The sequence below is a fragment of the Pelecanus crispus genome, chromosome 7 (genome assembly GCF_030463565.1).
Source record: "Pelecanus crispus isolate bPelCri1 chromosome 7, bPelCri1.pri, whole genome shotgun sequence".
Lineage (NCBI taxonomy): Eukaryota > Metazoa > Chordata > Aves > Pelecaniformes > Pelecanidae > Pelecanus > Pelecanus crispus.
Window position 1 is genome coordinate 12,594,688 of NC_134649.1, and position 20,643 is coordinate 12,615,330.

General features: G+C 38.6%; 1 protein-coding gene across 3 annotated transcripts in view; it reads left to right on the forward strand.

The window, feature by feature from the left end:
* Positions 1-602: 602 nt before the first annotated feature.
* SECISBP2L (SECIS binding protein 2 like) overlaps positions 603-20,643 on the forward strand; it is a 30,855-nt gene continuing 10,814 nt past the window's right edge. Inside the window, exons 1-11 of one of the 3 annotated variants that reach the window (XM_075713872.1) lie at positions 603-720; positions 11,263-11,441; positions 12,819-13,143; positions 13,682-13,820; positions 14,128-14,357; positions 14,446-14,470; positions 15,218-15,351; positions 17,213-17,344; positions 17,903-17,986; positions 18,758-18,925; positions 19,080-19,221. In XM_075713872.1, coding sequence (XP_075569987.1) covers positions 703-720; positions 11,263-11,441; positions 12,819-13,143; positions 13,682-13,820; positions 14,128-14,357; positions 14,446-14,470; positions 15,218-15,351; positions 17,213-17,344; positions 17,903-17,986; positions 18,758-18,925; positions 19,080-19,221 — 1,576 coding nt within the window. In that variant the 5' untranslated portion in view covers positions 603-702. The remainder of the gene's footprint in view (positions 721-11,262; positions 11,442-12,818; positions 13,144-13,681; positions 13,821-14,127; positions 14,358-14,445; positions 14,471-15,217; positions 15,352-17,212; positions 17,345-17,902; positions 17,987-18,757; positions 18,926-19,079; positions 19,222-20,643) is intronic. The other 2 variants (XM_075713873.1, XM_075713874.1) reach the window with 2 other exon arrangements.

The following is a 20,643-nucleotide window of genomic DNA, read 5'->3' on the forward strand; positions in this document are numbered from 1 at the left end:
GGCCGCGCTGGGCCCCGGCCCGCCACCCGCTCCGCAGCCCGGCCCTGCGCTCAGGAGGCTCCTGCGACATTTTTAGATTTCTGCCTCTAAATAAATCGCAGATTTTTTTTTTTTTTGTCTTTGATGTTCCAGATAATTTCAAGGACATCGTCGGCCTGAGACTCCCCGGACACCGCCTCGGAGGAGCCCGGGCGCCGCAGTGCACCTGCCGCCCTCACGCCGCAGGCAGGAGCGCCGCGTACGCCACAGCCTCGGGCAGCGGGAACAACACGGCCCCGCTCCCCATGTCTTTTTGACGATTTCTTTAATGTATATATCCCAGCCTCGCTTGTTTCCGGGTGTCCCGCACACGGCCCCGCGGGCGGTGGACGCCCGCCACAACCGCCACCCGCGGGGGGGGGGGGGGAGGGGGGTAAGGCGAAGGCGTTCCGCGCGGCTTGGGCCCGCCCGGCTTCCGTCCCAGATGATCCCTCCCCGCCGATCCCTCCCCGCCGCCCTCGCCCCGCCGCCGCCGCCGCTGCCGCCCCCCTCCCCGCCCCCGGCCGTGGCGTAGCCGCGCTCGGTTTCCGTGATAGCTGCGAGCGGCGCCAGCGCCGCTCTGGGTGTGTGCGGGAGCCCGGCGGGGGAAGCGAGCGCTATGGAGGAGGCGGCTCGGACTCTCCTCCGTCTTTATTAGAGCCACCGCCCAGCCCAGCTGGAGCCATGGACAAAGCCGACAAGGTGCGGGGGGCGGGCTCGGCGCTGAGGAGACCGTAAACAGCTGCGGCGGGAGGGGGGCAGCGACGCCCCGGCGCCGCGGTGAGGGAGGGGGGCGAGCGGCCGGGCCGGGCGGGGAGAGGAGGGCGGCGGCGGCGGCCCGGCTGTGTCGAACCCGCGTCCGTCAGGCCCGTCCCGTCAGGCAGCGGCCCCGGGCCGCCGAGCGGAGGGGCAGGGCGCGGCCCGCGGCCTGCCGAGGCCGACGGTGGCTCGGGGGGAGGACGGGGACCGGTCGTGAGGGGGGCTGCCCGCCTCTCCGCCCAAGCAGGGCCCGCAGGAGGCTTCAGACGGGGCGTTTTCAAGGCGGGAAGCGGGAGCTCGGCGTGCGTTTGCCGGGCCGGTAACGCGGCCGCCGTCCCCGCTGGCGGGGCGGGAGGCTGGGCGCTGGCCGCCCGCGAGAGGCGGCAGGCCGTGCCCGTCCCCAGCCCCGGCAGAGCCGGGGCTTGCTCTGTCGGGGTGCGCTGGGAAGCCGTGAGCGTCTCCCCTTGGTATTTGCAAAAGGGTGTCAAGCTCCATTTTGGCCTTCTCCCTCCTGTTCCTTCAGGCTTTGTTTCAGGCTTAGGGAATAATTGCAGTTAGTGACATTTAATTTAAACCTGCCTGGTCACTAGAGGAGGCTTTTACGGGCTTCTTGAGAACTTTGCAATGCGAGAGATGTGTCGGTCTTGTTGAAATACTGTAAATATCAGGTTCGGGTTGAAGTTCTCAGTGTTAGGACGTAGCTGATGGTCTCAGCTGGTGAGCTGAGTGGGTATGGCTCACGAATTCTACAAGTCGCTGTGGTTCTTCAACATTTAACTTGGCTTTGTCAAGGTAATCAGCTTACATTATTCTTAAGACCCTTCAAACTGTAGGTATGAAGAAGCTTAAGCTGGGACTTGAGAGTTCATATGATTTGTTACATATAAATAATAAAAGGTTTCCTCATCAGGAGGTAGCTCTAAAAGGTACATTGGAAATGAGTGTTACCATCCATAACAACCTGATCTTACTTTTAAGCTTCTGTTTCAGCAGAATGTGTGAAAACTCATGAATTATTGTGGGTTTTTTGTAGTTTTCAGCTTTGGCATCTCCAGGGGTTCTAATAGTAGGGTTAATCAATAAAATAACACAAGCTCCTGCAGCAAAGTAGATATTGCGTAATAATGCACTTTGTGAAGATACTGCTTTTCATTTTGTACATATGTGTAAAGAAGTTAGTGAACGGTGTCTCTTATTACAGTGTTGCTCCTATTGTGTCTTTCTTACCAGGCTTTCTGGTGTGATAATGATTTTAAATTCACTTTTTTCATGCTTTCTTATTTGCCTTGATGTAGAAAAGCTGCTCTTCCTCTGTAAAATTTACATTAGTCTAGTCTGTAGTACTTCTTGTTTTAAAATCTTGGATTTTGTTGTGGGTTTTTTTCCCCCCCCTTGGTTCGTCTGTAATTAATACTGTGGTACACTTGTGAAGTACTTATTCCTTGTTGCTTGAGCTCTTTGTTACCAGAGGTTCACACACATGCCCCTATCAAACCATTTTCTTCCTATTTGTTGGAAATAGCTCATGAAGGCTGAGAATCGTGTTATTCACAGTGTAAAGTGTTGACTCTGTGTGATTATCTTAACTAAGTGGAATGTTTCAGCTTGGAGGTGAAGTTAAGCTCTTTGAAGCAAGAACAGTCGTCTTGCTTATTCTGTTTGCAGCATAGCTAGTCCTGTTGGTTCCTTATCCACCAGTAAGGCTTCTAGGCAGACAAATAATTAATACCTGATGAGTTTCTAAAATGATTCAACTATCTTGTTGCTTTTGTCTTCTCATTATACAGTAGCATCTTGATTAGGAGCTCCCTAAATGCTTTGGGTTTGAACCTTTTGTACTGTAATCTCCTTTACCAGTGTAAGTGTTTGATAAGGTTGCATCAGGTTTGGGTGCTGTTCCATCTTTTCTTCGATTTGGGTTCCTTTCTGCAGCTGTATTGCATAGCATCTGATAAATGAGTATTAAAGCATGCAGACGTATGTTAACAGTGCTTAACCTCTTCTCCCCTTTCCCCCAGAATACTCTCTTAGCCATGGTATGGTAACTGTATGTGCTGATATGAATAACTGCTGTGGAGTTAGAATATGAGGGAGTAAGAATATTCTGCTGTGTTTAAAGTATAGTATTTCAAGAGTAAAGGGGGGTTGCAAATGCTTTTGATGGGGAATATAGTCGAACAGAGTTTTGTGGGTTTGGTTCAGTAAATCATTACGGGATGTCATGCACCAAGAACATTTGGACACCTAAGTGACAAAAAGATGTCACTTGTTGATTGCCCTTCTGGTTTCTGTTACTTAAATTCTGGTATGACCTTGCTTGTTATAATATGCTCAGTGATATTTTGGCAGCTGACATGAAAGAAAACATAATAAAGCTGTTTAAAAATAATTATTTTATGATAGGATGTGTTGTGATTTTTGTAGTGGGTGTGGAAGTTTACTTCTGTCTACACCAGAACTGAAACTGCTCCCAATAAAAAGTGTTATGGGTTTCAGCAGTTCAGGTTCTTTTTCTACAAGAGATAAAAGTCAGCACGTGACCTCTGGCACACTGTTGAAGCTGGTTGTGGGAGAAAACAACTTCACCTCTCAAAGGTACTGCTCTGCTTTGATTTTTTTCTAGGTGTTATACATTTGTCTTGCCCTATGATTAAGACATTTGGTTCCATTAATGCAGTTGAGAAATCAGGTGAAGTTGCTAAATCAATGACCTGTGTTTTCTATTAGTATTGCTTAAAGACAGCCTGTTCTGCTTGCTTCTACTATTCTTGACCGTTCAACAGTTGGCTTGATAATATATTTGCCATAGAAGTAGATGTGGATCAATGTTTTGTGCTCTTTATCCTATCTGATTTCCTTCGGTGTTTCTTACTCACAACAGACTTTTCAGCTGAGGCAAACTGGAAAAGGCCGGTTTTCCTGTGCTATATGTTTTGCATGTTACTTTCTCTTGAACGTGCAGAAGAATTTGGGTTTTGTGAGAGTCTTATATTATCTTATTACAGAATAGGTTCTCCAGTGAATTTAAGATGTTCATATATCATATCAATAACATTTATCTTTTTGATCACAAATTTATCATTGACTTGTGGAGATGAATGGTTTGTATTAATGTATTAATGATGTACATGAGTGGTTTGTATTAATACTTCTAGTACATAGGCTGCAAAGCACTCAAATATTACTACTTCACATTGATAGTGTGAATTTAGAAATTTGTATGTACTGTTAAATGCTGTAAAATAGATAAGTGAAGAGATCCTGTTGGTAGCTTTTTTGTATCTTTGGACAAGCTTTGTAACTGTAAATATTAAATTTTATTTTCCCCCTTTTTTCTAGAATATTCTGGTTTTGAGTTTAAACATGCTAACTTGTCATGTTGTGCCACTTGCTCATTTTCTACATATAGGTAAAAATTTTAATACTTAGCGTTGTTATGTTCTGAGCATGGTACTTTCTTCTGTGAAAGGGAAGAGAATTATGCATGGTTCCCTTATTATGAGCTGAGGGGAAAAAGGAAAGACTAACTTCATAGTATATTTGCTTTAAGTGTTGCATTGAAATTACTATGATTAATCTAAATAGAGAGGATTAAATTTTGTGCTTTGTTAAATGGTCTGCTGCTGGTGTTTCCAGTTGGACTGCATATTTACCATTCCTGAAGTATCTGCCACTTAGAAGCAACTAATTATAGAAACAATGGCTTGCATATTTGTAAAGTTTCTCTTAAAATAGATGAAATGTGACCTGTCTTACTACTAAAATGACTTTTAAATTATGAAATCCAAAATTCAGAAGCAGGACTGTTTTTCTAACAAAAAGTTTTGAGCTATGTTATTTATCTTACATTTGTGATAAGACTTCTTGTTTCCAGACTTTGAGACAGTAAAACAGCTGATTTTATTATAGCTCTCTGAAATGTGTCACGTGTCACTTTCTTGCCCTGTAAATGGTAAGATTGGTATCCAAGTGTTCCCTTCTAAGAGGGCAAGCTGACAGAGATCCTATTTAATGGAAAATGCTAAATGACATTAAGCTACAATGAACAAAAACTTTGCTAACATTAAACATACAGTGCTATAACTATAGGACAAAGTTTACCAGTCTGTTCCTGCTTGTGTCATCTTCTGTCTTTGCAGCTGTTGATGACTACAGTAGCTTTTATATAGGAAACAAAGGATCGCTTCAGTATATATGCTGTCTTGAAATAGTTGTAATTGTTGGACTGAAATATGTAATGAGCTGCTGCAAAACATTTTGTAAATTGAAACTAGGGATATCTACAAAAGAGACTTCTGTACAAATCTTGGTTTCTTTTGAAGGCGTGTGTTTCCATTAATAGGCAACTGATTGAAAATCTGCTGTTTCAGCATGACTTAAATTTATATTTAGAATCAAGTTTTGTTATGAAAGGTCAATTCAATAAAGCTTTGTTTAACTTTGTGATGTGAAGAGTTGAATAAACATTAAAAAGTTGCACTCCAAAATAAAGTTGTTTGGTCTTGCAATATTTGCCTTTACATTGCCTGATCAAAAACATATATTACTTTATATTAACTATTTAGGGTCTGACCCTGCATTTACTGAAGTCAGTGGCAAAGTGCTAATTTTTTAGTGGATGCCTGCATAGAATAAATCTCAATACTGTGAGAGCAATTAGAGCATAAATTAGTATCACAAGTGCTCTGTTACAAGGATTAGGAAAAGTGTAGGAACCTTCCACCAAATTCTTTAGTGTTTGACAAGTCTTTCTTGTCTAATTCTTTTTGTTTGTTTGTGGTTATAAACCAGTGGCATGATCAGTCCTGTTAGTTCTGTTCGTCTGCACTTGTCACTACATTTGTACTGTGTGGATGAAGTCTTTGAGGAATCATGTTCATACATATTTACATGCACTTTGATTTATGCACTTAGTATTTGCTTCTGAAACAAAATGCTATTTAAAAAAGGATCTTGTCTCTTTTTCTGGAGTTTACTTCAGTTGTCATTAGTTGCATTTTCCACTGAGTCTCAAGCGTGTCAATGTGGTATTTAAAAAAACCAAAACCAACAACAAACTGTTTTATTTGGCATTATTATTTCTGTATCTGGCCAAAGAAGCACAGAGGCAACCTGTTAAACAGGAAGTCTCAGTTGGAAATATTTTTTGCTTGTCCAGTGCAATGAGAAATTAGCAGCACCTTTACTTACTACTAAATTGTTTATTCTTTTCTTTTGCTTTTTGTTTCACTTTCTCTTCTTACACTACTAAGGGAATATTATTTCTGTTGTTCTGACAAGATATTAGGAGCCAGGAGACCTAAAATGCCATTTATTAAAAAGAGGAGTTACTTTGCTATCTTCACCAACCCTTCCTCCTAGAGGAGAAAACCACAGTCCTAAAAAATCTGCTTAGGTAACTTGGGCAAATTACTTAGCATTGCTATTTTGTTTCCCTCGCGTGTCAAATGAAACCACGAGTCGTCTGTGAAATGCACTGAAATGTCTGGATAATCACATTGGAGAGTTAATTCTATTTATATTTTTGTTTGGTTAGCAGCCTGACCTGACTTAGTACAATTGTTTCCCCTTTTTGCTTTATGTTTAATAGAGTTTAGTGTCCTCATCTGAAGACACATCTGATGTAAAAAGGAACTTTTAAGTATTTTAGAGGGACTGGTAAAATACTATAAGGAAGCAATATATTGAGGTTAACTTTGTTTAGTTGGTAATACACTCAAGTGGTCTTTCTGTTTCCTACCCTGAAGTGGAAATGGGGCCTTGTTGTCTAATGAAAATGTATCAGCTGTGCTGAGCATTGCTTGTATTATGCTTGCAGAATGATTTTGAAACACCTGTGTTAAGGTTTTTAAGTTTTCAGTTGCTGTTCTGGTGTGTTAGCACATATATATATACACGCATATATATATAGTGACTACAGAACAAAATGCAAAACTTAGACACAGAGGTTTACCCTAAATTCTTCTTTTTGCTGAAACAAGTTTTTTGGAAGCATTCAAAAAAAAAAAAAACCCCACCACAAACCAAACCAACCTGTAGGTACAGACTAAATTGCACAAGAAAACAGTGTTTAAGGTATAATGCATGTAAAAGATCTCTGAAATGTGGTTTTGATTCCTTTAAATAACAGACACTATCAAAGTTATGTATGCAAAAAAAGAGATTAACTTTCAAATACACCCATATATGTTTATGATTACAGGATATGCTGTATCTCTGTTTTACCACTATATGTAAGCTAAGTACATTATGAGCCATACAGAAAACTTTAATTAAATATGTCAGCCAATTGCTCCATCATAGCAATAGTTAATCATTACCTGTATAAGTGACTGGGCAATAGGAGAGGAAACATTAAAGTTGTCCTTCTAGTTTGGGCATATCTGGGTGGTTTGAACCTAGCAAAATCAAGCAGAATAATTCAGATGAAATTTTCCTAAACTTGTCAGATTACATGATAACTGTGTGTTTTGTGTTGTGGTTTGGGGTTTTTTTTAATAAATTTAAAAGAAAACCCACCAAACCTAAAAGATGTTTAATCCTATTTTTACTGGAAAGATTTAAATAAATAAAATTTTATCCAAAATACTTGGATGCAAAAGTAAGGTAGGGTTTATCTTCGCAAATTGACAAGAAATACTTTTGCTATGGCAGCCTTGCTGATGGGAGTCATTTGGTCCTGTTTTGATCTGTTGTATCTCTTTTTTTAATACTTGATGTGGAAGACTGTTCTTTCATAATGCTCTCATAATGAATGAGGATATAATACAGTATCACAAAAATCATTGTAATGAGACAATTCTGCAAGTGACTCGCCATTAAAGAATGACTCTTGTATTTCCACATCAAACTCCCAAAATAATACAGGGAAAGAGCAGACAGCCAGACAGGAAAGACCTTTAAAACAGGGAGTCTTGTCCCAACCTGAATCACAAATAAAATGTTTTGACTATTTTCTGAGCTAGTACTAGAGTGGTTTATAATTAGTATCTTGGCTAAAGTTCACTTGCTGTGTTGCTGCGAGATAGTGACCAGCAGATTAGGAATACTTGTTTGAAAGTTTTCAGTGCTTCATTAAGAATACCGTATTTGTAAAGCACTCATCCTAGTTTTACTGTTGAATTTTCTATGGATGAGACAGCCTTTGTGTGTTCCTTCTAAGTTTATGCCATCTGGTTTTGCAGGCCAGCCCACAACTGAATCTGTTCTTGCACAAATATTTTTGACTGGCAATCTTGAAATAGCATGAAAAAACCCTCTTAGTTTTCAGGGAGGGATTTGAGTGTTGGTATTTCTGTCCTTTATTACATGATCACTGTATATAAGCACTTGACAATTTTTTTTTTTTAATGAAAAGTGTTTATCCTGATGGTGCTGTGTGTTGAGGTGAGTGCCTTGGAGTTTTGCAGAGGGCTGGTGAGTGATGTGCCTGAGGTCAGAGAGGAAGCTCTGGGTAGAGCAGGGTGTATGATTTGTGTTGCACAAGTTTGGTGCTGCTGCTGAAGCTGCACCACAGCTTTTCCTCTCAATGTAACTTCAGGAATTGAAAAAGAGTTAATGTAGAAGGAAGGAATGTTTGCCTACTACCTAATGATCAAGAAATGCATATGATTAATATTAAGGTGATTGTTCCACTGTAACGCAGACCTTGTTGCACAGCAGGTAGTGATACTTCTGTGTTGGAGCTTATAGTCATAAGCATTTTCAGAACAGTCATTAATAACCACTTTTATTGACAGGGATAGTGTATCTTGTCACTTGCTAAGACATACTTTTTTCCCCCTGCCACTCTAGTTCTGCTTTTATCCTTTTCTTTATTTTTTTAGGTGTTTTGTTTTCCTCTTGATTGCTGCTAAAACTTTAGGTCTCCTATGCTGCAATTTTATCTGTAAATGACTGACGTTCTTACAAAATAAGCATATCAAAGCAGAGACTCATTTTGTTGGAAGGGACACTTCTGCTTTCCTAGCACACTTTGACAAGCCCAAAGACAGAGAAGGTTAAATGGTTAATTAAGAATGGTTAAAAATAATCATGGACTCTATACTTAATGATTTTTGCTTTTTTCTCCCCATTTTGTATCAATTTTTTTTGATTCTCAGTTTAATTATAAACAAGCTTTGGCCTCGGTCACTGTGGTTTGCAGAATGTCTTACCATCAAAGTTGTTAAGGATGTAACTTAAGACTAAAGTTAATACTTGCAGACATCTACAGACAATGGTCTCCCATCCTAAACAGTGTTTCACTTGGAAAGCTTCCTCCTGTGTTTATAAAGCTCATTTTTAGTGAGGTGCACAGTATTTGGAAAAAGTGAGTGATGTTTAAATAGAAATTATTTGGTGAACTGATGTTTACAGGAAATGGCTAGTGGTGAAATTTGAGCTAATACTGCAGCTAATGCTGCATAAAATCTCATGAAAGAAGTTTGAATTAGCAAATTTGATCATGGAAGGATAACAGTAAAAACAGAGGCAGACACTTTGTCTATAATAACACTTTTTGTAGGAGAAGTTTGATTCCACTTGTACAAGTCATCCGAATAGCTGTTACAGAATGTCTGCCTTCACAATTACTTAGTTTGGGTGTCATATTTGAAGTTGAAAAGAATGCATTGAGAAAATTTTTGGCCTAATTTTTAAAATTGGCTGGGAATTCTAATATTACAACTATAAGTAATATGTATTGAAAATACTTTGATATTATAAAAATATATTGCATCAGTCACTGGTAGTTATGATGATTTAATAGTGCATATAATACGTACATGAAAGTTACACAGCTTTTACAGTCTCAACTGTTTTTTCTCTCCTCTTTCTAAAAGTACATGACAGCAAAGTACTTAAATACCAGTTGGTTTTCAACTTGCTTGGTGAATTACAGTGTAACTCATGGTCTGAGTGACTGACTTGATGATGATTCTACCTTTTGCTCAGTAATTAAACTTTCATGTATGTAAGTGTCAGACTAACTAAACAAAGATCTAGCACTCTGCATGAGTGGGTCTGGACCTCACTGTTGCTCAAACTGGTGTTTGAGCTAGGATTTTTTCTAGTTCAGTCTGATACATTAAAGCACCTATTCATCAAGTAGAAGTAGCTTTTCTTACTGACTGGGACAACTGCATTTCCAAAACATTTTTGGACTTGCCCCTCCCCACTCCTCCACCCCCATGCTGCTAAACAAATACGGGATCTGATCCTATGTTTTATTTAAAAAATAAATTTGCGGAGCTTTTTTTAGTAAGTTTGTAGATTCAGATATTGGACAGTAAGGCTGAGATGTCCTGGATGGGTTGTGGGCTTGACACGGGTTAAGGACATGGACTGAAAAGTGTGTGGTAGGCATGGGACTACTTGCCATGATATTTTCAGAGCTCCTATTGTTTAATTGACTCTGCTCATGTGGCTGTTGTACAGGTAGTGGCAAGGATAGAAGACTGTCCTTCATCAAGCCTTCAGGCTCTCCTTTTTGTGAAATAAGAGCATGTACTTGTAAAGCTTATGTGTTGACCCTGGAGTTGTTTCTTAGACAAATGGAAGGAAAGGTTTCTGGAGTCTTTGCCTGCTTTAGAGAGAATCTTCTTAGAAATTGGTATTCTGTGAGCTACTTATGTGAGGTAAGTATAATTAAGCTGAAATCTTTGTCCAAAAAGATGCTTTGCAGCTGAATGAGTTATAATGGAATATGGAATTTAAGGGTACTTTGTTTCTGCAGTCGCCTCATTGAATAGAGCATTTTTCATTGTTTAAATATAAGATCCAGCTAATCTGCAAGACCAAAAGTGTGGGTAAAAATGCCTTAAACTGTTGAGGATACTTTCAGGATTGGGGAAGATACTTTTCTTTGAAAGCACAGTTTAAAACTTTTCTAAGGAGTCTTTAATTCCCTCTTCATAGCAAAATGTAATCATATTCTTAACACTTTAAAATATGTTAAAATGTGCAGATGGAATGTGTGCGTGTGGTTCTTCTGTGATACACTATCTATTTTAGCAGTAAACCTATGGTTTACTGCTGAAAAATCGCTTTTATAATTGCCTAGGAACATGGTCAATTTTGTAGAGCAGACCAGGCATTACTACATCTTCCATATGTTGGTTTCACTTATGAAAGCCTACACAACTGTGTTCCACCTACAGTGCTAACTCGATTTGTTTCTGTGCTCAGACTAGTATATCGTCTGCAAGATCTGAACTTCAGTCCCTTTTAAATTAATTAGTGTTTGTATTGCACTTTGAAAATTTAAAGGTTAATACAAATGCTAAATGTTGGTGATCTGTATTACAGCCTGCGTTGATTGGAAGGATGTAACAAGCACTTGCCAACTGTTTTCCACCTCTTTCAGTTTACTGCAGAAATCCAGTAGTCTTGTCATCCATTTGTTTGTTATTTGTGATAATTGCCATAAACTTTATGAATCTAAGTGTTCCCAGACAATTTATGATTGTATTTAATGAAGACATTGTTTCTTTTATCTTTCTTAAGAATGTCAAGCTGTCAGCTGAAGTAGAACCGTTTATTCCTCAGAAGAAGGGTCCAGAAACACTAATGATCCCAATGGCACTTCCTAATGACAGTGGAGGAATTAATGGCATGGAACCAACTCCTATCCCTAGCTACCTGATCACTTGCTATCCATTTGTACAGGAAAACCAATCCAATAGGTAATATGTGGCTGTGGTCTTCATGGAAGATGATCTGCCTTTAAATGAGCTTAAACTTCTGGTAGACTTGAGAGGAGTCAGTGACTGTTGGCTGTATATTCATTTTGTTAGACCTATTTAATCTTCTGTTTGTTCATGCGTGAGGATGAAGTTTCTCTGTTCCCAATCTTTTTTTACTTATTTCCTTCCCTCTGCTTTTCTCTATTCATATTCTTTGCCACTGTTCTTTCCCTGGCTGCAAAGGTTGGGTACAAATCCCTCACAAAGTCACCTGCTCTGCTCCTGCATCTTCCAGGGCAGTCAGGAAGTCTGTGTCTGAATCTCTGATGCTGAAGCAAGGCTCCAGGTGTCCAGCTTGGATCCTGCCATGGCAAAACAGTATGCAGCTGACACTTGTATTGAGTGTAGCTGTATCCAGTTTTCTTTGCGTAACTAGTTATGATACATTGAGTTTAGGAACCCTTTATTCTAGCCCAGATGTGGTGTTCACTGAATGCACAACTTCAATGTTGACTATTCTGTATTGAAGGCATAAGTAATTACTGCTGTTTGGTTTTGAAAAATGTATCTAATGTTTTCTTGGAACAGCACTCTAGTGCTGCTGCACTTGAATAGGTAAGAACAAAAATAATCCTCTAGCAACTGCTACAGATCTGTAAAATTATCCTGAATCTTTACTTTTCTTCTTGTTACTTAATATTTGGGCCTCTGCATTTTCTGTGTAGATGGTCTTCTGGTCTCTTGGGGGTTTGAAGAGAAAGAATTGGGTTCATAGTTTTCAAGGGGGTCTTCCTGTAGTATGCTGTATCACAAATAAACACAGGAAGCAGCCTTCACACTTGGTTTCAGTAGTAAGCTTGTAAATACCTGTTTTCATGCGTGCTTCTTGAGGCTTGCATTTTCACAGAAATTTTGAACAAGGGTGAGTTGGCAACTTAATATGCTGAAGTACTTGGCCCTGAATTAGCTAATGAATGTCACTGTTCTGTGTCTGCTAGCTTACCTTGTGTAAGCTTAGGTATCTACTTAGGTTATATGTGTTTTCTGAAACACTGAAATTGTAATGGGTCTGAAGTACTTGTCAAAGGAAATGTCTACAGTTTATTTCTAAGTTAAATAGCAGAAATTTAATGTTTATACAAATGCCAAGATCAACAGAGATATTTATTTTGCACCTGAATATAAATTGAGCTTATGAATAATTTATTTGGCATCTCTAAGAAGTCCTAATAAATTTAAGTTCAGTTATTAAAAGCTAGGAGCTCATGAAACAAATTGTGGTTGGTTGGTTGGGCTTTTTTAAGGGGGTGGTAGAGGTCTGAATTTCCTTGAGGGAAAGACTTGCTGAGCAGTTGCCTTTCCTTTTGATTTTTACAGACAGTTTCCATTATACAACAACGACATCAGATGGCAGCAACCCAACCCAAATCCTGCAGGACCATACCTTGCTTATCCTATAATATCTGCGCAACCACCTGTTTCTACAGAATATACATATTATCAGCTGATGCCAGCACCATGTGCTCAGGTCATGGGTTTCTATCATCCTTTCCCTACCCCCTATTCTGCACCCTTTCAAACAGCAAATGCTGTAAATACAGTTACTACAGAATGCACTGAGCGTCCCAACCCATCGGGCCAGGTCTTTCCATTATCCAGTCAGCGGAGCAGAAGCAGTAACAGGGGACCAATCATACAAAAAGTAAGTCTGTTTTTTAATAGGGTAAGTAGAACTGTATAAAGAAAATAACTGCGCAGGAAGCATGCATCTCATTTGAGCAAGAACAGGTGTGTCAGTAGTATCAATGGAAGGAAAGGTGGGCAGAAAAGGTGTTAATTGGAGAGCACCAAAACTCTGTCTAAAGAGACATTTTGGGGTAAAATACTTGGTGAATTCATAAAATTTATAAAGCCTGCTAGTATAATATGGGGAAGCTCCCTTCCACTGCCTCTCTGCTGGTTTGGTCTGAGCTTAGAATTATTTCATTAGAGGACAAAGGAAGTATGCCCATACTTTCTTTATCTTTTTTTGATGCTTCCACTTCATATCAAACAGTTTGTGCAGAAAATGCTGCAAAGAGGTTAATAAATAAAATATTTATATGAATATGTCCCTTAATCTCTTGCCTTTAAACATGTGGCTTCTGTAGAGAGCATTAGAACTTTTAATTGCTTTGTTTGATTACAACTATAAAGTCAAATCATTTGACTTACGTGTATGTGTGGCTAATCTTTTAAAGCAGCAGCAACAGTTACAGACGCACATAAAAAATAAACGTCCTCCAGTGAAGAATGTTGCCACTCAAAAGGAGACTAGTTCATCAGGTCCTGAGAACAGATCAAAGATTGTTTTGTTGGTTGATGCATCACAGCAAACAGGTAATTTCTTTCTTGCATTCCGGGTGTATGAAATAACTAGAACTACATGTCAGTCACCATCTTTCCTAAAAGAAGGTGGACTTTGCCACTGTCAAAACCAGACTCTTCTTGAAAGAGTTGATTAGTATTAGTAGTTGAACCTAAACATAACCTTTTTAAATTCAATGCTGTTTTTAATTTTATTAAAAGGAAATTGTTGTCATGTGCAAAGACTTTGGCTTTTTCAGTTTGTTTTTGTGATGTGTAGGTTTTTCATGTCTTTTAACAATTCCTGCACAAGTAATTATATTTTTATTGTGTCTTGCAGACTTCCCTTCAGATATAGCTAACAAGTCACTTTCTGAGAGTGCCTCTGCAATGCTTTGGAAATCAAAAGGCAGACGCAGAAGAGCTTCTCACCCTGCTGCAGAGTCCTCTAGTGAACAGGGCGCAAGCGAAGCGGATATTGACAGTGACAGTGGCTATTGTAGTCCTAAGCATGGCAGTAACCAGGCTGCAGCCATGACTTCAAGAAATACAGATTCTTGTGCAATGAATGTGTGTAAATATAACTGAATAACTTAACTATATTTGTAACCCACAGATTAATAAAAATTACTAAAAAAAAATTTATTTTCCTTTTCAGGTTGTAGAACCATCAATAAATACAAGTAAGCATTGTCTTAGCTGGTGAGCTGTTTAAAATTTGGCTGGATCACTTTTGTATTTTTGCTTTGCATTTTGCTAGGAACCATCTCTCGATCTGCTTCCAGCATGTTACTCTAACTGATCAGATACTTCTGAAGGTGTCTTTACTGTGATTTCTACCATCTCCACCAAGACCCCTGTTACTTATTGAATGAACAAGTGTATAAGTAGCTATCACTAATGATTTATCAACAGCTGCCTTTAAATAAAGGGTTAAAAAATGCCAGAAACTCCAGTGGAAGTATTCAGACAAAGCTGTGCTGCTGTTTTATCCTGAAGCTTCCTTACCCTGTTGGACTGCAGTTCATACTTGGGTAGTAATAGCGCCAAAGAGTTCTCGTTCTCTATTTAAGTAGTACTGATACTTTTTTAGAAGCTTTAAAGAAGTACTGTAACATGAACAATATCTGGATTAGTCTGGTAGTTTTGGGTAATGCTAGTGGCTGTTGTTTATGACTAGACCAAAATTGTTACAGATAGGAAGCTGAGATTTCCTTTGTCTGACTTCTTCCTGATGATCAGTTGTTGGCAATTTGAATGTCTGTCATCTGAGACTTCCATAAACACAATTCTGCTAATTTGTAGAAATTGCTACAGAAGTAAATGTTGTCAGAGGAGAATTAGACTTTCTTGGAGAAATTGTGTTCCTGGCTCTGGTGGCATGTGTATCATTATGATGTATTTTGTCATACTAATTCATTTTTTCATAGATGGCACTTCTCTTTCAGCTGGTATAAGTTGGACTAACGTAAATTCCCAGGCAACTCAAAAAAAACCTTGGACTGAAAAAACTCAGACGTTTTCTAGAGGTGGAAGACAAGCTGAGCAAAGAAATAGTTCACAGGTATGTTGTTAATGGTTCTAAATTTAAGTATTGTTTCTTGTAATATGAAAATAATTTGAAATGGATTATAAAATTAATATACAAAGAATAATTAATGAAAACAGTGAATGGTAAGTGTAGAAACTCAACCGAAAAGTCCAGTTGCACGTTTCTACCTTGTATATTACTTGAGCTACCACTGTATCATATGGAGAGTGTGTGTGTGTATATATAAAAAAAAATACAAAAAATGTCATGTACTTGGCAATCTTCCGCCTATAGCCTGTTCTTTATATGTATCTACCTAAGAAGAACATTACATATATAAAGTAACTTGTGAAATTAAGATAGTGTGGGTGTAGAAATGTTAGTTCGGTGTTTGACCCATTTGCACTTTAGAAGAAAAAAATAATCTCAAACTTTCTAAAGAAAGGTTCTGATGTGATGGTGAACTAGAATCCTGTGTTCTCACTTCTGTTGTTTTTGAAACTTTCTTTTCTAAATTTATATTGCCATACTGTATTATTTAGCATTTTTATTGATAAATTAAAATTGGTTTATGCTAAAAAGTGAATATGTTTCTGTGAAACTTCCTTCAAATGGGACAGGACTTCTGTAATTAGTATGTGAGGAGAAGGTGGCCTTCCTAATTTTGATAGTCTGATTTTATTGGGGGGGTTGGGGGCTGCAGAGGGGTACAGAGAGAAGGCTGAAATACCTGCCTTTGCTTAAACAGAGGTTTTGCTTGAATTCAGTTACTGCAGACAAGAATAGCTGAGCTTGAAGTGGCAGCTTTATCATAGACGTGCCTGTATGTGCAGATATGTGTGAGCTAGCTTGCCCTGTTTAATTTTTCAGATGGAGTTGTTAATTTGTTTTGAATCTTCCCATTTGGTATCCATGGGTTTATTATATAAAGAAGCTCATTGATGCTCGTATCTGGCAGCATAGCAGTTCTGAATCTTTTTGGAACCTGTAGTCACATTGGAGGCTTTTAGAAGCCACTACTTGTAGTTTATGGCATTGGGAGAATAGGAATAACCAGATTTCCTTTCATCCAGTCACAGTTTAGACTCTAAATCTGGCAGTTATTGTAGATACTGAAAAACAAAGCTGGCACAAAGTTTTAAATGAGGCTTCCTCGGCCAAATTCACTGTACCTCAAGGCAGAATTGTCCTAGAAACTATTTTCCTTTGAAACTAAATTTGTACCAGGTCTGATGGAAACTTTCTTGAGAAATACATTAGTATGAGAGATCCAGAATTTCAGATTTACATCATGCTGTGCTTACAGCCAACCAGTCTTGCACATGGATTTCCACCAACCTTTCACGTAATAAACAGAAAGAACAATGTTTATACCACTATACTGAGGTCTCTTGTCCTTAGACTCTGTGCCTGTGTGTTGTCATAAAACAGATGTTGAAAAAGCAATAATTGCATGCAGAATAATCAAGTAGTGGGAGAAGGTTCTTTTGATCATGGTTACAGGCAGTTCCTCAGGATTCATGTCTGACTTATGTAGTCACCCGCAACTTGTAGTTTTCTTCATGTTTGGCCAAAAGGGCCTTGTCTTTTAAAATTAGAAATTTAGAGATGAATGTATAGAGAAGCTGTATGTGGCTTGTGGGGGGAATAGTGTGATACTATCTATAGAATATATTTGTGCAGGTTTAAAAAACAAACCCAAAAGCTCCAAAAAATCCTAAACCAATTGAAAAACCACACCACCACCCCCCAAAGCAAAGCTTATTAAATCTACTTCCATAAAAACTGTACCTTCTTAGCTGCTAATTAGCAGACATGAGAATGCCTTACATGCGTGCACACACATCTTGAAAAATTGAAATTGCAAAATGCCAATCCTGTTCATTATTTTCAGTCTGGTTTCAGATGCAGAGACCACAGCACATCTTCAGAAAGAAGGCAGAATTTGCAGAAACGACATGAAAAGCCACTAACTACAAGCCAGTCAAGTAGAACAGAGCAGAGTCCTGAACCTCTGTATTTTGAGGTAGTGTTGTATGAAAACTGTTTCTGCATTATAGTGATGCAAGTAGTGTGTGGAATGAGTGGTGTTCTCAATAGGGAGAAGTTGCAAAACATCTGACCCCAAGAGGTGTACAATATAGTGCACTAATTATTATATGATGCTTTCGTTGTTTACGTGCATTTGTATATACATTACTTGTATTTGGGTGTTGTGGAAAGTGTGGAAAGAATTTAGAACTATCCGTGATTGACAAATTAGATAAGCAACTTTCAAGTAACTTTCTGTTCACTTGCAAATAAAAGCTAGTGTTCTCTGGTTTACCCCCCTCCCCCCTAATTGTAACTGCATTTCTTTAGTATAAAACACTAGTAAATTGTTCTTTTTTTGAAAAAGGTTATTTGGATACAGAAATGCTTTGTTAATTTTTCATCACTTTCTATATGTGTTACTTTTAAGTCCTTCTAGCTTATGTGGGACTTCAGGACTCAATTCATTCTTCTAGCTTCAGCTGTCTCAGTTGATGCTTTTCATGTGACTTTTGGTTCTATTCTCTTCATTCTTAATTTGTGTATTGTTTAGGATGAAGATGAATTTCCAGAGCTAAATAGTGAGAATGGCTGCAGCAAAAGTAGTAACATCCAGCAAAAGATTTCACCCAAAGTCGTAAGTAATTGTTTTGTTTTGCAAAGCATTTTTAAGTTGTTTTGAGACTACTTAATTTGTGTAATTTTTTATGAATCTCTGCTACAATACTTATAATGCGGTAATTGTGATGTCCTTAGGGTATTTGCATCACCAGTTTCAGATGCTAAAGAAATGCCAATTAAAATAAGTAGTTCAGGGAACCCATCTTAAAAAAAAAAAAGAAAAACAACCCCAAAAAAACCTGGAAAAACCTGCTGGATTTCTGTCTGCTAATGAGACTGCTAACAGGTGAAATGGTAAAATACATATGATAGATACTTAGAATCATAGTCCAACTCCCACCTGAAATGAAAATAAACTAAACTTTATCTGCTTTAAGGCTGTAGAAACAGTTGTTGGAAAGATGCTCTTTTAATACCTCCTCTACTTCAATATTTTGTTGCAGAACTGTACCTATAGACTACTTAATCTATTTGGCTGCTTTCCAGGAAAGTCTTACATGAAATCTTTGCAGGGGGAAAAAAACCCCACTCCCTTATTTAGTGATCAGACTGGAAAACCTTCTGAAGGCATAATTGGAGATAAATGTAATAGTTTTTCCCATACGAAAATGAAATATACATAAGTTACTAATTTATTAACTTACTGTGTCATCTAGCTGTACTTAATTGGGATGTCATACTGCTGACCAAGGCAATGGTTTGTTTGGTTTCTGGAGTGCCATATTTCCTATGGTCTTGAGAGAAAAGTCTTTAATTATGGTTTTTTGCATTTTGTTTAAAATCCTAGTTGGATGACCTACCAGAGAATTCTCCAATCAATATAGTTCAAACTCCAATTCCCATTACAACCTCTGTACCAAAGCGTGCAAAAAGTCAGAAGAAGAAGGCCTTGGCAGCTGCACTGGCAACAGCTCAAGAGTATTCGGAGATAAGCATGGAACAGAAAAAACTTCAAGTGTGTAGTGCTGCCCCCCCCCCCCCCCCAAGTTGGTAAAGAGGAGTATCAGTTAGCTGTTGCTCCTCTTTATAATAGCAAGAATCTCTTTGTAAAGGATGTTTTGCAGGCACTATTTCTTTGTATTTATCAGCATGTGATGTTCATGTTATAGGAGGCTTTATCAAAAGCAGCTGGAAAGAAGAGCAAGACCCCTGTTCAGTTAGATTTGGGCGACATGTTAGCAGCTCTTGAAAAGCAGCAGCAAGCAATGAAAGCTCGTCAGATCACCAACACCAGGCCTCTCTCATACACAGGTATTTCTAATCTGACTACTGCTAAATGCATTTTGTGACAATATAAATGTGATTGATCTGGGCATCTTAAATACGCTTTTTTCTGTCAAGTTGTAGTTTTTGAATGTGAACATAATAAAAACCTGGGAAGGCTTTCTTAATACATTTCTCAAAAAATTCTCCTGTGCCATCTTCTCTGGGCTGCAGTATGCAATGGTGAATGCCCACGTAGAACTGAGGGCAAACTTCTCTTAAAAGACCTACTATTCAAAACTCAGGATTCAAGTCTTGAGAGTAATTCAGTGCTGAAATGAATATGTGAAAAAACTGTGTAAGGTCAAACCAAACATCTACTACAGATATTACAGAATTTTCTTTGAAAGCAGCTTAGAGAGGATACCTGTGACTATGATACAGAGGGATACCTCTCCAGGATATTCTTTCCACCTCTACTGATTATAGTTCAGGGCCTCCTGACCCAAGGCTTTCTCAAACCAAATTTGTTTCTTAAACTGTCTGTCACTTCTGTCACATGCTTTTACTGTCCATATGGTCCAATGGCAGTGAATTCTAACCTTATTACATGCTGTGTGGAGAAGCTTTTCCTTCACTGTGTTTTTTTGGGGTGGGGGTCAGGTGGTTTTTTTTGTGCCCAACTCATAATTTTGTTAGCTTTCATAGCCTTTCTATTACAAAGAGACTGAGTAATCATTCCCTGCTCTCCTCTATGATTCTTAGAGGTCTCTCATGTCTCTTCTAGTCTGAGGAGTCCTAGTCTATTTAGTTATTCTGTTACGGAAGCACGTCTTTTCTGATAATCCATATCGCTTTCTCTGTACCTTCTTGTAGTTCTACTGTATCTTTTTTTGAAAATAAGGATGATCAGACATGCATAGAATATTAAGTTATAGTTCCATCGTGAATGTGTGCAATGGCTTAATTATGCTTTTTTATCCTCTATTTCTTTATCAACACTTAACATTGAATTAGCTTTTTTTAATGCTTGCTGCTGAATACAGAATTGACATTTTTGTAGTTATCTATTGTAACCTGTGAATCTCATTCCTGAGCAGTAGTATGTAGCCTAGAGTCCATCGTTCTGCACATAGTTACCATTTTCTTGCTTGTGTGTTGCTTCATTTACCTGCTTTGAGTTTCAGCCATATTCAAACATTAATTCAACTTGGCAAAGTTATATCAAACAAAGCTCAGCAAAGAACAGTTGGCATTTCCATTGGAGACTGCATTTGTCTTATTCTCTTTCTTGCAGTACACGCTGCACTCTCTCATCTGTTTTATCCTGTCAACTAAAAATCAATGTTTGGATAAATATTTGCAACTTCTCTTGCTATTATCATCTTACTAATAAAGCTACATGTAGTCATTTGACAGAGGTCCCTTACCAGCATTAAAGTAATTCCTTTCCTGGAATCCATAGCTTCC